Here is a 14,666-nt window from a genome sequence, read left to right as displayed (position 1 = left end):
ATGAGGGACATGAGGGTAAGTAAATAATGACAGAATTTAAAAAATTTTTTTCACAATTTTTAACATCGGTTACATTGCAATAATGAGAAAATTTGGGGCAAAATGTGCTTAATTGACATAAAAAAAAACTAAAAATAGGCTTAATTATTTTAAATATAAAATATAGGAGTGACATGAGGTAGAGTAAATAATGACAGAATTTTCTTTTTTTTCTCATACTTTTCACATTTTTTTACATTGCAATAATGATAAAAAATTTAGGGCAAAATGTGCTTAATTGACATTTAAAAAAATAAAAATAGGCTTCATTTTTTTAAATATAAAATGTAAAACAAGGGGTGACATGAGGGTGAGTAAATAATGAAACATTTTTTTTTCTCATAATATTTTTGTAATAATAATAATGAGAAATTGTTGTGCTTAACTGACATTTAAAAAAGTAAAAACTACAAATAGGCTTAATTTTTTATATAAAATGTAAAGGTGATATGATGACAGAATTTTCTCTTTTTTTCTCATCATTTTTTTTCACAAGTTTTAACATCGGTTACATTGCAATAATGAATCGACTGAAATGTGCTGAATTGACATTTAAAACTAATAAAAACTAAATATAGGCTTAATTTAAGGGTGACATGAAGATGAGTAAATGACGACAGAATTTTAATTTGTTTCTCATATTTGTTTTATCATAATGTTTTCTCAAATGTTCTCATTATTGCAATGAAACCGATGTTAAACTGAAAGAAAACAATGGTTACATTTTAATAATGAGAAAATTTGGAGCAAATTGTGCTTAATTAAAAAAAAAAAAAACTAAAATTCTTCAATTCTTATAATTGTTTTTTTTTTTTCATTTTCATTCAATTTTTAACATGGGTTACATTGCAATAATAACATTTTGGACAAAATGTGCTTAATTTACATAGCTAAAATAAATAAATTTAGGCTGAAATATGATCTTGATGTGTAATAATACTATTTAAATTGTTAAGTATTTATGCATCATTGTAGTATTTGCTGTACTGCCTAAAAATACTGTATTACAGTAATGAAAATGAAGAACAATTAAAAATAAACATCCAAATATAAGTGAAATATCTAGTACATTACAGTAATGAGAAATCAAAAATAATATCATGAAGTGAAAAGACTATAATTCCATTTTATCTATTACTTTTGGAGTGAAATATGGTCTGACAATGCTTTCGTGACATTAACCCATATGTGGCTTACAATGTTTGTTCTTTCCTCAGTTAGATCACCGTCGGGTTTTCATTCTTTAAAGAGGGGTTTGAGTTTACATTCCCCCTGTTAAAGCTACAATTAGGGCATTATCCTTTTTCCTGGCTTGTTCGGTGTTCACATTCCTTATTCTCTCCCATCTTCTTCTGCCTCGCTGGACAAGCGTGTGATTAAAGGAGAGTCTGATTGCAGTCACACTTCTTCAGAGCCAATAAATTGTTAATGCAGAGGGAAAGAAAGACGGATGGGAAAAAAAATAGAATTACTCTGTTGCTTTAATTATTGAGTGCCAGTTAGAAGAGCTACCGCTTGAATGGTTTCTTTTTTGGTTCCATACATGGATAAAGACGTAAGCTGTCAGGCCTCTTCTGACAAATCTCTGCCTGCTTTGTTCTTTAATGCTTCCCAATACACATAAATCTGCACACACACATAGAGGTCAACTGATGTATCGGTTTTGCTGATTAATCGGCACCGATAGTTGATTGGCGGAACTATCGGTTATCGGCAAAAATCCTTGCCGATAGTTTTTCCAGGTTGCATTCTTTGCTGAAGCAGCTCACACTCGGGTCCGCTGTCATAGAGTATGAAAGGTTAAATTGACACCAATGTTTAATGTTAGGATTGTTACCATATAGTTGCATTGTTTATATCAAGCTGGTGATATTGTTAGCCAGCAAAGTTGCAGGTTTAAAGACGTGATGTGAGAAAGCAAACTGTTCATTTAGCCGACAGAAATCCTGCTGCACCACAGCACGCCATTCATAGTTTTACATTAGCTCATATCTGTCACAAATCTTTGTTAATGTTCATAAAGACTTGACCCTGGGCTGGAAGATTTGAGCATTGTGCATTTAAGCAAAACGTTTGTATTTCTGACCCTCTCCAATTCTCCTGGCGTACTGCCGTCCAATTCATACCACGTCCTTTATGACATTTACAAATTACACAAACTTCTTTCGTAATAAACAGATTAACCTGAAACAAACCACAAGCAAATAATGTTTAAACATAATGTAAAACAGAAAAGAAAATTTCTTAAATGCCTACAACAATATACAGTCGTGGCCAAAAGTTTTGAGAATGACACAAATATTAGTTTTCACGAAGTTTTCTGCTAAACTGCTTTTAGATCTTTGTTTCAGTTGTTTCTGTGATGTACTGAAATATAATTACAAGCACTTCATATGTTTCAAAGGCTTTTATCGACAATTACATGACATTTATGCAAAGAGTCAGTATTTGCAGTGTTGGCCCTTCTTTTTCAGGACCTCTGCAATTCGACTGGGCATGCTCTCAATCAACTTCTGGGCCAAATCCTGACTGATAGCAACCCATTCTTTCATAATCACTTCTTGGAGTTTGTCAGAATTAGTGGGTTTTTGTTTGTCCACCCGCCTCTTGAGGACTGACCACAAGTTCTCAATGGGATTAAGATCTGGGGAGTTTCCAGGCCATGGACCCAAAATTTCAACGTTTTGGTCCCCGAGCCACTTAGTTATCACTTTTGCCTTATGGCACGGTGCTCCATCGTGCTGGAAAATGCATTGTTCTTCACCAAACTGTTGTTGGATTGTTGGAAGAAGTTGCTGTTGGAGGGTGTTTTGGTACCATTCTTTATTCATGGCTGTGTTTTTGGGCAAAATTGTGAGTGAGCCCACTCCCTTGGATGAGAAGCAACCCCACACATGAATGGTCTCCGGATGCTTTACTGTTGGCATGACACAGGACTGATGGTAGCGCTCACCTTTTCTTCTCCGGACAAGCCTTTTTCCAGATGCCCCAAACAATCGGAAAGAGGCTTCATCGGAGAATATGACTTTGCCCCAGTCTAGGGCTGGGCGATTAATCGAAAAGTAATCGAAATCGACATTCAGAACCTATAATCGATCAAATTTTTTCAGGTCAATTATTTCAATTACTTTCCCTTTAAAAACATTACTGCGTGTGGAGTCAGGTGACCCCGCTCCGTTACGTTACGTTATTCCGCCGACATGTCGATGGAGAGCTTAAGCAGTATTTATACAGTAAAAAGTATTTACAGGATATACAAGAGTAATTTTATTTAGAAGAGATACTGCTTATTTTCTACTTTTAATATTTATTATTATTTTATAAATAATTTATTTTGTTTCCAAAAGTGCAAGTCATTTATTTTCACTAATTTAAGAAAAATGTGACTTTTGGTTTTAAGCAATGTGTGCTTTAATTTCAGTTGTTCAACACTGATGTTCAATAAATAATCACAGATAGTAGATAGTGTGTGCACCCTTCATTCAAAAATCTCTCACTTGTAATATGTGAGCATATTTACTGTACAAAACTGGTCAGTGAACTATGAGGGCAAATAAATAAATATTATTTAAATATAATTAAATATAATTTTATTAATGAATAAAATAATCGTTCATTAATCGTAATCGGGTTAAATGTTCAATTAATCGAGATTTTGATTTTAGGCCAAATTGCCCAGCCCTACTCCAGTCCTCAGCAGTCCATTCGCCATACTTTTTGCAGAAGATCAATCTGTCCCTGATGTTTTTTTTGGAGAGAAGTGGCTTCTTTGCTGCCCTTCTTGACACCAGGCCATCTTTCAAAAGTCTTGGCCTCACTGTGCGTGCAGATGCGCTCACACCTGCCTGCTGCCATTCCTGAGCAAGCTCTGCACTGGTGGCACTCCGATCCCGCAGCTGAATCCTCTTTAGGAGACGATCCTGGCGCTTGCTGGACTTTCTTGGATGCCCTGAAGCCTTCTTAACAATGCAGTGGAAAGTTTTTTTCGGGATTAAGTTAATTTTCATGGCAAAGAAGGACTATGCAATTCATCTGATCACTCTTCATAACATTCTGGAGTAAATGCAAATTGCTATTATAAAAACTTAAGCAGCACCTTTTCCAATTTCCAATATTTATGTAATTCTCAAAACTTTTGGCCACGACTGTAGATCGCCCTCTCTCTTTCCGTTTGATTTGTTGTTTTTGCCGCTTTTTTTGATTATTCTTCTTGAAATAAACATTTGCCCGTTTGGTGATTTAAATAAACTGTTTTAGACTTCCCCTTGAACTACACACGACAAGTCCTGTGTGTGTGTGATACCTGCGAGTTGTCCGCGCAACGCAGCGCTGCACTTTTTGCCGGTGTCATTAGTGTGGGTAAAAAATGGATTCTCCGATGCATCGCAATCCTCTCTTCATTGAGCTTGTGTTTTTCCCTGCATATGGCACTTGTGCGAGCTAGAGACACGGCGGGTTTCATTGCACAGAATTTGTTTATTTTGTTAACATTAATGAACTATGAAATGACTTTAATGATCAATATATAATTAATATTAATTTTTTTTATTAATTTACAAATTATGGTTTAGTACTTTTTAAAAAATAGTAGAGCACTATTTTAGTTGCCTTTAATTATCCATTTTCAAAAACTATCGGTTAATTAATTGGTATCGGCCAGTGTGGTCCAACCTAGGTATCGGTATCGGTAAAAACCAATATTGGTCGACCTCTACACACACACACATGTGACGCTCAACCACCTCGGGATCTGACCTGTTAAGTCTTCTCTCCCTTGTGGGGATTTACAATGTATGCATGTTTATGTAATGTGTTGATTTATTCACGCTGAGTATATTTATGTGGAGCAGGAATCATTTTGTAAAAGCAGATTAAGTGAACTATTAACCTCGGTTCTTTTCTCAGCATCTGAATTCATTATATTGTTGTTTTTTTGAGTGAGCAGTAAAGTAATGACTGTATTCGTCTACTGGGAGGGGTAATGTGGGTCAGGGACAGACACACACTAACCACATAATGTCTTTTAAAGATAGTGAAACAAGTCAAACCTTATGTAGCAGATCTGTGCCGCTTCTTTCTAAGCTGCCCACACAAATATATGCATCTACAAGCAGTACATAAACATACATGCTCAGATGTTTTGCAAAGCTTGTCCTGTGGTCTTTTTGAGGCTTTATTGTATGACTTTATTTCCACTCAGCTTTGCTGTCTCTCTCACCTGACATTTAGGTGGTGTTGTTGTGGTTAATGTGTGCTAAAGCCTGCTGATCATCTGTGAATAACACAAAAGGCTGTAATAGTAAAGTGCTTGATCTCACTAGGCGAAAGAGTAAAGGCTACAAGTGACTGACATATACTAGGAAGGAACTTCTGTTTGTTATGTAATAGTTTGCATAAGATTTGATCATGTTTCTAATAATACATACAGGGGCCTTAAATATGTCTGGACACACTTTCAAAAATATGGAGGCCATTGTATTAGATAATAATCTGTCTAAGTACCATTTGCAGATAAGTGCATGCTAGAGCTTTTGACATATGGGTGAATTTACTATGCATAGGGCCCTATGAAATCTTTTTTTTTTTTCAAATTCGAATATTTCGTATGAATATTTTATAGGTATATTATGTTTGCTTTACACTAGGGAAATTACAATACTTATTTCCTAATAAGCAATTCATACTGCACTTTCTAGCTTTTATTTTGGCAGAAACAGCACTAGAGCTTTTATTTTGACGGAAAACTCAAGCTTCAGTAAAAATGCAGGCTTACAACAATGTGTCTCACTGCAAATCTAGCGAAATTAGTGAAAAGTAAAGCATAACTGGTGGTCATTGTGTTTCCAAACGCGTGCTAAACTTACAGCACATGTAATAAACAATTTCACTGCATTTATTGTGAACTGAGCCGTTCTGAGGTGCGGAAAACACCGAATCTTTTTTTTTTTTTTTTTTTTTTTTTAGAAATTCTTATGTGTTTTAATTTTTCTGATAATCAGATGAAAGCATAAACATTTATTTATTTTTAATCAAATGAAAATAAACCCTTTAAATTTTTGGCAAACAAACAGAGGTTTACTGTTAAAATCAATACATGGAAGAAAAATTATATTCAGTTTAAAACGTTTAAATAATAATTGTAGTATTTTTTTCTACAATTAAGTTTTTAATCTTGTTGTAATATTTATTTTTTATCATATATATTGTTTTATGTCAATTATTTAAATAGGTATAAACACCTACATTATACTGTACAAAAGTAATACAAGACTAATATTGTTCTGTTACATGTTACACCGTACTTTTATTTTGACAGGTTGCCGTGAAGTTTCAGTGTACAGTATGATATGATGCTAGTTTTCTCAAATGAAACGGTAAAAGTGACACTCACAGCAGCTTTGGAGATTGAGTTTATCTGTTCATGTGAGATGCAAATGCAATTACCGGGAGCTTCACGCGTGCTTCAGGATGCATGTAGTAAAAAAAAACGCGTCTCCGCCATTCGTACATACAGAGGCAAACGGAACATGCAGGATTCATATTAAAATGGTCTTTTTGCATTTCAGTTTTCACAGACACTAGTCCATAATGCGATCTGAATTAAGTGAAAGACCAACTTTTGATTTATTTATCCAAAAATCAACGAATTTCGCGGCATTCCGCGCTATAGTAAAATCCGTTTTTATGAATGGAGTGCGCGATCCCGTCCGTGTTTTCGCAGAGGAGACATTGCAACGCGCGACCATGTAGAGACAGAAATGACATGCCTTTGTGTAAATAAGATAAATAACATAAGCCAGTTTAGTTTGTTTAATAAAATAACAATGTATAGACCTGTTCTATAGGAAAGATAACCTTAAATGACTTCTATTGTGATCTGCCCCCCCCCCCCCCCCCCCTAAGATAATGGTAGGGGAAACACTGCGATGTGCACGCTCTGCTTTGAAACGCACAGCGAAAACAGACTTGATGAAGGGATTAGGCCATATTGTGCTTTCGGTTTTAGTTTGTTGGACAGATACTGTGCTGAAGCATAGTGGTGCAAAACACAGCATTTTATGTTAGAATAAGAAGTTTAAAAATATATTTTAAAAACTACACTTTTTGCTTGGAAGACCTATCATTCCATATCGTCATGTGACCATGATAATATTGAGACTGTTTTGCTATCATGATACCACAATATTAATAATACCATTACATCCCTAATATATATTTATCAAAAAGCATGTCTAATTAATTGAAATCATGAAACTTACACAATTTAACAGCATTTTTTAAGGCCCTATAATGTGTTTTAGTATTTCCTCAAATTCAGTTTATTATTATTATTTTTTTATTTTTTTTATTTTATTTTTTTTACCAAATTTTGTTTTCCATTCATTTTCTGGATTCCATTTCAAGTGTTTATTGAATTTTAATAATGAAAAACATCTCTAATTATTATTATTATTTTTTTGTTATATTAGTTTACTTTTTTATTTTTCTAGAAATACTTTGTTGTGTGTTTATAATCTTCTGGTAAATATTTCTTAAAAAATAATGTTTAAATCATAATATTAGTACTAGTAATATTCAGTAGTAGTAGTCACAGTTTCTTCAATGTAAACCGAACTTTTATTTTGACGGATTGCTGTGAAGACCTTTGAGTTTCTGTTTGTATATGAAATGACAATAGTTTTTTTCTTAAATGAAACATTAAAATGTTTATGTAGTGAGTCCGGAGATTGTTTATGTGTTCATGTACGCATATATTGAGGCGGCAGAGGCTGAAAACACCACAAGCATTAAGTGCGCTTCAGTATGTGTGTAAGTTAGTAAAACTGCGCATCTGTGCCATTCATTAACACAGAGAAATGCAGAAAATGCAGGAAACAAATTTAAATAGTCTTTTTGCTGGTTAATATTCACAGACACTAGTCCATATTGAATTTTGATTTAGGTGTACTGACCCACTGATTTATTCATCCTAAATTTGGCTGTGACATTCCGCATTATACAGTAAATTCCATTTTTATGACTGGATTCCACGATTCTGTCAGTGTTTTCCATCATAGGGCACTATATGCAGAGGTTTAATTTACATGTGCTTGTACTAACTGGCTTGAAATTTTATTACTTGTAAGTGTGACTTAAAGGGATAGTTCACCCAAAAATGAAAGTTCTGTCACTTATTACTCACCCTCATATCGTTCCAAACCCATAAGGAACACAAATTAAGATATTTTTGATGAAATCCGAGAGCTTTCTGACCTTCCATTGGGAGGATTTCATTAAAAATTCAAAAAAATCTTAATTTATGTTCTGAAGATGAACAGAGGTCTAACAGGGTTGGATTGACATGAGGGTGAGTAATTAGTGACAGTATTTTCATTTTGAGGTGAACTATCCCTTTGAATGTCTAAATACACTACCGTTTAAAAGTTTGGAGTCAGTAAGATTTGTTTTTTTTTTTTTTTAGAAAAAAATACTTTTATTTTGCAAGAATGTATTAAATTGACTGACACTGTAGACATTTTATAATGTTACAAAAGATCTATTTCTATTTCAGATAAACCCTTAAATTAATCATGATTTCCACAGAAATATTAAGCAGCGCAACTGTTTGCAACACTGATGATAAGAAGAAATGTTTGGCATATTAGAATGATTTCTGAAGGATCATGTGACACTAAAGACTGGAGTAATGTCTGCTGGGAATTCAGCTTTAACATAACATGTTTTTCTGTAATTCTGAACAAATAAAAGCTCAGTGCGCATAAGACACGCCTTTCATAAAAAATCTAACCAGACTTTTGAATGATAGTGTACATTTTGGGTTCACTGTGTAAATGTCACTTTCTGAATGTTAAGTGTTTCTGAGGTTATATGGAGCTGTTTTTCACATCATCTGTATGTGTTTCCTGTATATGGTAGGCGGGTTGGAAAGAGAATCATGCCACATTCATGAGCGAGCTGAAGAACCTGCAGGCATCTGGACTGACTACACTGGGTCACGCTCTCCGCGCCGCCTTCGACCTGCTCAATCTCAACAGACTCGTCTCTGGCATCGACAACTATGGACAGGTAATAACATCTCCCTTCAGCATTCAGAGAATCAAAATCTTCATTCAGTATAATAGCAGTTGAAAATGCAGTGGAATACACCCAGCATTGAATGTTTTGTTACATCCTTAAAGGAAACAAATATGCCATATATGTAACATAACTATATTTGCAGAAAACTCAACATGTTCCTTCATTGGAACGTAGCTGGAAAGAAGCCATTACTCAAAAATAACCATTTCACAGCACATCTAAAGTGTGCCAGAAGGCATAAGAGTGACCCAGCTAACATATGGGAAAATATTCTGTAGTCCAAAGCTTTAAACCTGATGCTGCCCGATGCTTCAAGCAGCACCGTCCGTTCAGCGAGGCTTTGTAGTGGAGATGCTTTCATCAGTAGTAACAGGGGGTCCTCTTAACTCGGGAGGAGGAATGGATGTAGCAGCATGCAGAGATTACAGAGCCAATTTTGTGGGGGTTTTTTGCCTTATGAAACGGCTATCGTTTTAATTTACTTTGACTTGTGTTGTTTTTTTATACAACATCACAAATAGAGCAACATATAATTGGATTATCTGTAATTCTGAATATTCAAAATACTTTACATGCACACATTAAGACCATGCTGGATTACCTAAAATAGTAGACATGCAGTCTGAGATAACCCTCAGGCAGTGTGGTAATCCATATGCTCAGTCTGAGTAACTGAGTGCTGACCCCTGCAGTATGGACAGAGAGAATGCATCTTGTGCTCACTCAGTGTTACTGCATAAACTACAATTACCAACCTCTCTCTAGTTAGATATTACTAGGTTCAACTGTGTAGGAATTTGGTTTGCACTTATGTGCTTACGCAGTTTACATTGAAAACCACATGGAAGATCTAAGGGTGTTTTTGGAAACGAAAAGAAAGGTGTAGGAAGGTTTGATATATACTTTCATTCGAGGCACTGAAATGTAAATTTTTTCTTTCAAAAGTTTTTCGACAGTAAGATTTTTTTTAAGAAGTCTCTTCTGCCCACCAAGACTGCATTTATTTGTTTATTTATTTACTTATAAAATAAAAATAAATAAAATAACTGCTTTCTATTTGAATATATTTTAAAATGTAATTTATTCCAGCGACTTCAAAGCTGAATTTTTTTGCATCATTACTCCAGTCAAAAGGTCCTTCAGAAATCATTCTGATATTCTGATTTGCTGCTCAAAAAACACGTATTATTATTATTATGTTGAAAACAGCGGAGTATAATGTTTTTCAGGTTTCTTTGATGAACAGAAAGTTCATAAAAACAGCATTTATCTGAAATAGAAATCTTTTGTAACAGTTTAAATGTCTTAATCATTACTTGAACAATTTAAAGCACCCTTGCTAAATAAAAGTATTAATTTCTATCATTTCTTTCCCAAAATAATAATAATATAAAGTAAGCATTTTTACTGTTTAACTAGTAAAAATATTTCACAATATTACTGTTTTTGCTGTATTTTGGATCAAATTGGTGAGCAGAAGAGACTTATTTAAAAAACATTAAAAAATCTTACTGTCTAAAAACTGTTGACTGGTAGGTTTTTATTTATTTTTTTGGTCACACTTTACATTAGTTAACTACATTAGTTAACATGAACTAAGAATTGACAATACTTCTACAGCATTTATTTAATGTTAATTTCAGCATTTACTAATGCATTATTAAAATCACAAAGTGTTTGTTAACATTAATGCACTGTAAACTGACATCAACAAACAATGAACAATTGTATTTTTATTAACTAACATTAACAAAGATTAATAAATAGTGCAATAAATGTATTGTTCGTTTCATTGTTCATTCATGTTAGTTAATACATTAATTATTGTAAAATGTTACCTTTTTTAAGAAAAATTAACACTTTTATTCATCAAGGATGCATTAAATTGATCAAAAGTGACAGTAAAGAAGCTTATGTATATGTACTTATATATGTTACAAAAAATTCTTCAAATAAATTATGTTCTTTTAAAGTTTTATTCATCAAAGAATCCTGAAAAATATCACATATTACATATAACTGTTTTCATTAGAATGATTTATAAGAGTGAAGTAATGGATGCTGAAAATTCAGCTTGGAAGCCACATGAATAAATTACATTTAAAAATATATTAATATATAATGATGTAATAAATATATATAACTGTAATAATATTAACACAGCCCTATATAGGACAAGTAGTTTAAAAAGGATAGATGTTTTAAATCAGAGATTAAAATAGTGACATTTTAGCATTTTATGGTACATCAATGATATATCAAAAATATTTCTTTAAAGGTTCACTGAAGTGATATAAAACACAGCATTATTCTATGTGTTGACATCGTTTTAACTGAAACAGCAAGACAGGGCAGGACCAATTAAGGAGCCCCACCCCCTTCTTTAAAGAGCCAATAGCGTTCATTTATACCACAGGCCAGAGAGTTCGGTAAAGCCGCATTTGACAGTGTATGACAGTCACAATCTTGTCCATATTGATAGAAAATATAACATTTTGTGTAGAATTCAAATAGGTCAGATACGTTTTGTGGTCTGGTTCACGTGACAGCATAAAATCAGACTTATTTTGCCCCAATGAAAGCATTTACACTGTCTGAATCGTTCCCTATCCCCTATATAGTCCTATATGGTGCCATTTACCATACAGAAACTACAAATTCTGTGAACAGTTGACTATTTATAGTGTAGGGGGCGGAAGCTTCAGATTCTAGAGAGCTTTTGATTGGACAGAAAGTTTGATGAGAAGCTGAAGTGATGTCATCAGAATCATCGATCCATATTGGCGGTAGTGCGAGAGTGAGACGTTTTGAATGCTTATATCTTGTAAATGTGAATTTTGTCATTGTTTTGGAGCACACTAGCTTATAGATAACCTTAAAGGAACACTCCACTTTTTTGGGAAATAGGCTCATTCTCCAACTCCCCCCGAGTTAATAAGTTGATTTTTACCGTTTTGAAATCCATTCAGCCGTTCTCCTGTTCTGGCAATATCACTTTTAGCATAGCTTAGCATAGATCATTGAATCCTATTAGACCAATAGCATCATGTTCAAAAATGACCAACGAGTTTCCATATTTGTTGTATTTAAAACTTGACTCTTCTGTAGTTATATCGTGTACTAAGACCGGCGGAAATGCAAAGCTGCGAGTTTCTAGGCTGATAAGATTAGGAACTACACTCCCATTCCGGCGTAATAGTCAAGGAAGTTTGCAGCCGTAATATGGCCGAAGCAGGCGGAGTATTATCAGAAATGAGTTCCCAGCTAGTTTAGCATTTGCACATGTGCTGTGTGATATTACTGCTCCTGCTTCGGCCATATTACGCCAGCAAACTTCCTTGACTATTACGCCGGAATGGGAGTGTAGTTCCTAATCTTATCAGCCTAGAAAATTGAAGCTTTGCATTTCCACCGGTCTTAGTACACGATATAACTGCAGAAGAGTCAAGTTTTAAATAGGACAAATATCGAAACTCTTTGGTCATTTTTGAACACGATGCTATTGGTCTAATAGGATTCAATGATCTATGCTAAGCTATGCTAAAAGTGATATCGCCAGAACAGGAGAACGGCTGAATGGATTTCAAAACAGTAAAACTCAACTTATTAACTCGGGGGGAGTTGGAGAATGAGCCTATTTCCAAAAAAAGTGGAGTGTTCCTTTAAGGCTAACGTATTCATACTAAAAGCCAAAAAAATGCTATTTTTTTATTTCATGGGGACTTTAAGCTTTGAATTTTTTAATGAATGTTCTCCTCTCTTTTAGGGTCGAAACCCATTTTTTCTGGAGCCATCGGTCATTATTACTATCACAGATGGAAACAAACTAACACACAGCTCTGGAGTGGCTGAGGAGGTGAGGGACATAAAATCTACACCAACATGCCAGCATTTTTTGATCCACTTGTTCTTTTATGTTATGTACTGCAGTCTGCCGGCAGTGTGTCTTTCTTAAAAACCCCAGCGGCATCTCACTTCTTGTTTTCTCTTCCTCTCTCAGCTACACCTGCCGCTGAATTCCCCGTTGCCGGGTAGTGAGCTGACTAAGGAGCCGTTCCGCTGGGACCAGCGACTCTTCGCCCTGGTTCTGCGGCTGCCAGGAGTAGCCGTGCCCGACAGCGAGCAGCTGGGCAGCGTGCCCACTGATGAGTCTGCTATCACCCAGATGTGTGAGGTCACTGGAGGTACAGCAAATCTCACATTCCAATCAATTGCAGCTTAAACGTGTTTATTTCTGATAAATGTAATCTTTTAAGTTTAGTTAATGACAACTGGATTCTACAAAATTGTCCTTTAGATATAGATGTTGCTAGATCAGACTATTTAGGGGAGCTTTAGCCCTGTTTTTCTTCTTAGCTCTTCTAAAAATCTGCAATTAATCTGTCAACTTCTTACAAATCTGTGATTATGTGATTACTCTTCAGCACAGCGCTCACATACAAAATACACAAACTTTTTGTTCTAGTGATTTCACAAAATAAACAGCAATTTTGATGGCTTTGTTTAAAAATTGTAAGTCAGAATCTTGATCTCTCACTCTTAAATAAATACACTACCAGTCAAATTTTTTGGTAACACTTTACAATAAGGTTCATTAGTTAACATTAGTTAACCACATTAGTTAACATGAACTAATAATGAACTGCACTTATACAGCATTTATTAATCTTTGTTAATGTTAATTTCAACATTTACTAATACATTATTAAAATCTTGTTAACATTAGTTAATGCAGTGTGAACTAACATGAACAAACAATGAACAACTGTATTTCCGTTAACTAACGTTAATGAAGATTAGTAAAAACAGTAAATAATGTAATGCTCATGGTTAGTTCATGTTAGTTAGTACATTAACTAATGTTTAACTAATGAACCTTATTGTAAAGTGTTACCAATTTTTTTGAACAGAATCTAACATTTATCTGAAATAAAAAGCTTTTGTAGCATTATTTAAAAGCTTAAAGTCAATATATATATATATATATATATATATATATATATATATATATATATATATATATTTTTTTTTTTTTTTTTTTTTTTAAGAAATTATAGTTTTATTTAGCAAGGATGCTTTAAATTGATCGATTGATTGATGATAAAGTAATTATAATGTTACAAAAGATTGCTATTTCAGATAAATGCTGTTCTTCTGAACTTTCTTTTAATCAAAGAAACATTCTTAGCTGTTTTCAACATAATATTAATAAATGTTTTTCAGCAAATCAGAATATTAGAATGATTTCTGAAGGATCATGTAACTGTAGTAATAAATGCAAAAAATCCAGCTTTAAATTACAGGAATAAATTGCATTTAAATATGTATTCAAATAGAAAACTGTTATTTTAAATAGTAAAAATATTTAACAATTTTACTGTTTTTGCTGTCCAAAAGGATCAAATAAATGCAGGCTTGGTGAGCAGAAGAGACTTCTTTAAAAACATTAAAAATCTTACTGTACCAAAACATTTGACTGATGAGTGTAGTTCACCAAAAAATGAAAATGTTGTCACCATTGTGGAACATTAAAAAAATATATTTGGTGA

The 14,666-nt window shown here is 33.8% G+C and overlaps 1 protein-coding gene across 1 annotated transcript in view; it reads left to right on the top strand.

Annotated features, from left to right (window-relative positions):
- ints6l (integrator complex subunit 6 like) overlaps nt 1-14,666 on the top strand; it is a 46,229-nt gene that overhangs the window by 8,017 nt on the left and 23,546 nt on the right. Inside the window, exons 3-5 of the mRNA XM_073820231.1 lie at nt 8,956-9,105; nt 12,884-12,973; nt 13,118-13,301. Of these exons, the coding sequence (XP_073676332.1) occupies nt 8,956-9,105; nt 12,884-12,973; nt 13,118-13,301 (424 nt within the window). The remainder of the gene's footprint in view (nt 1-8,955; nt 9,106-12,883; nt 12,974-13,117; nt 13,302-14,666) is intronic.

The sequence above is a fragment of the Garra rufa genome, chromosome 16, assembly GCF_049309525.1.
Source record: "Garra rufa chromosome 16, GarRuf1.0, whole genome shotgun sequence".
Classification (NCBI taxonomy): Eukaryota; Metazoa; Chordata; class Actinopteri; order Cypriniformes; family Cyprinidae; genus Garra; species Garra rufa.
The sequence above is the reverse complement of the archived record's forward strand: the minus strand, read 5'-3'. Positions and strand labels throughout refer to the sequence as shown.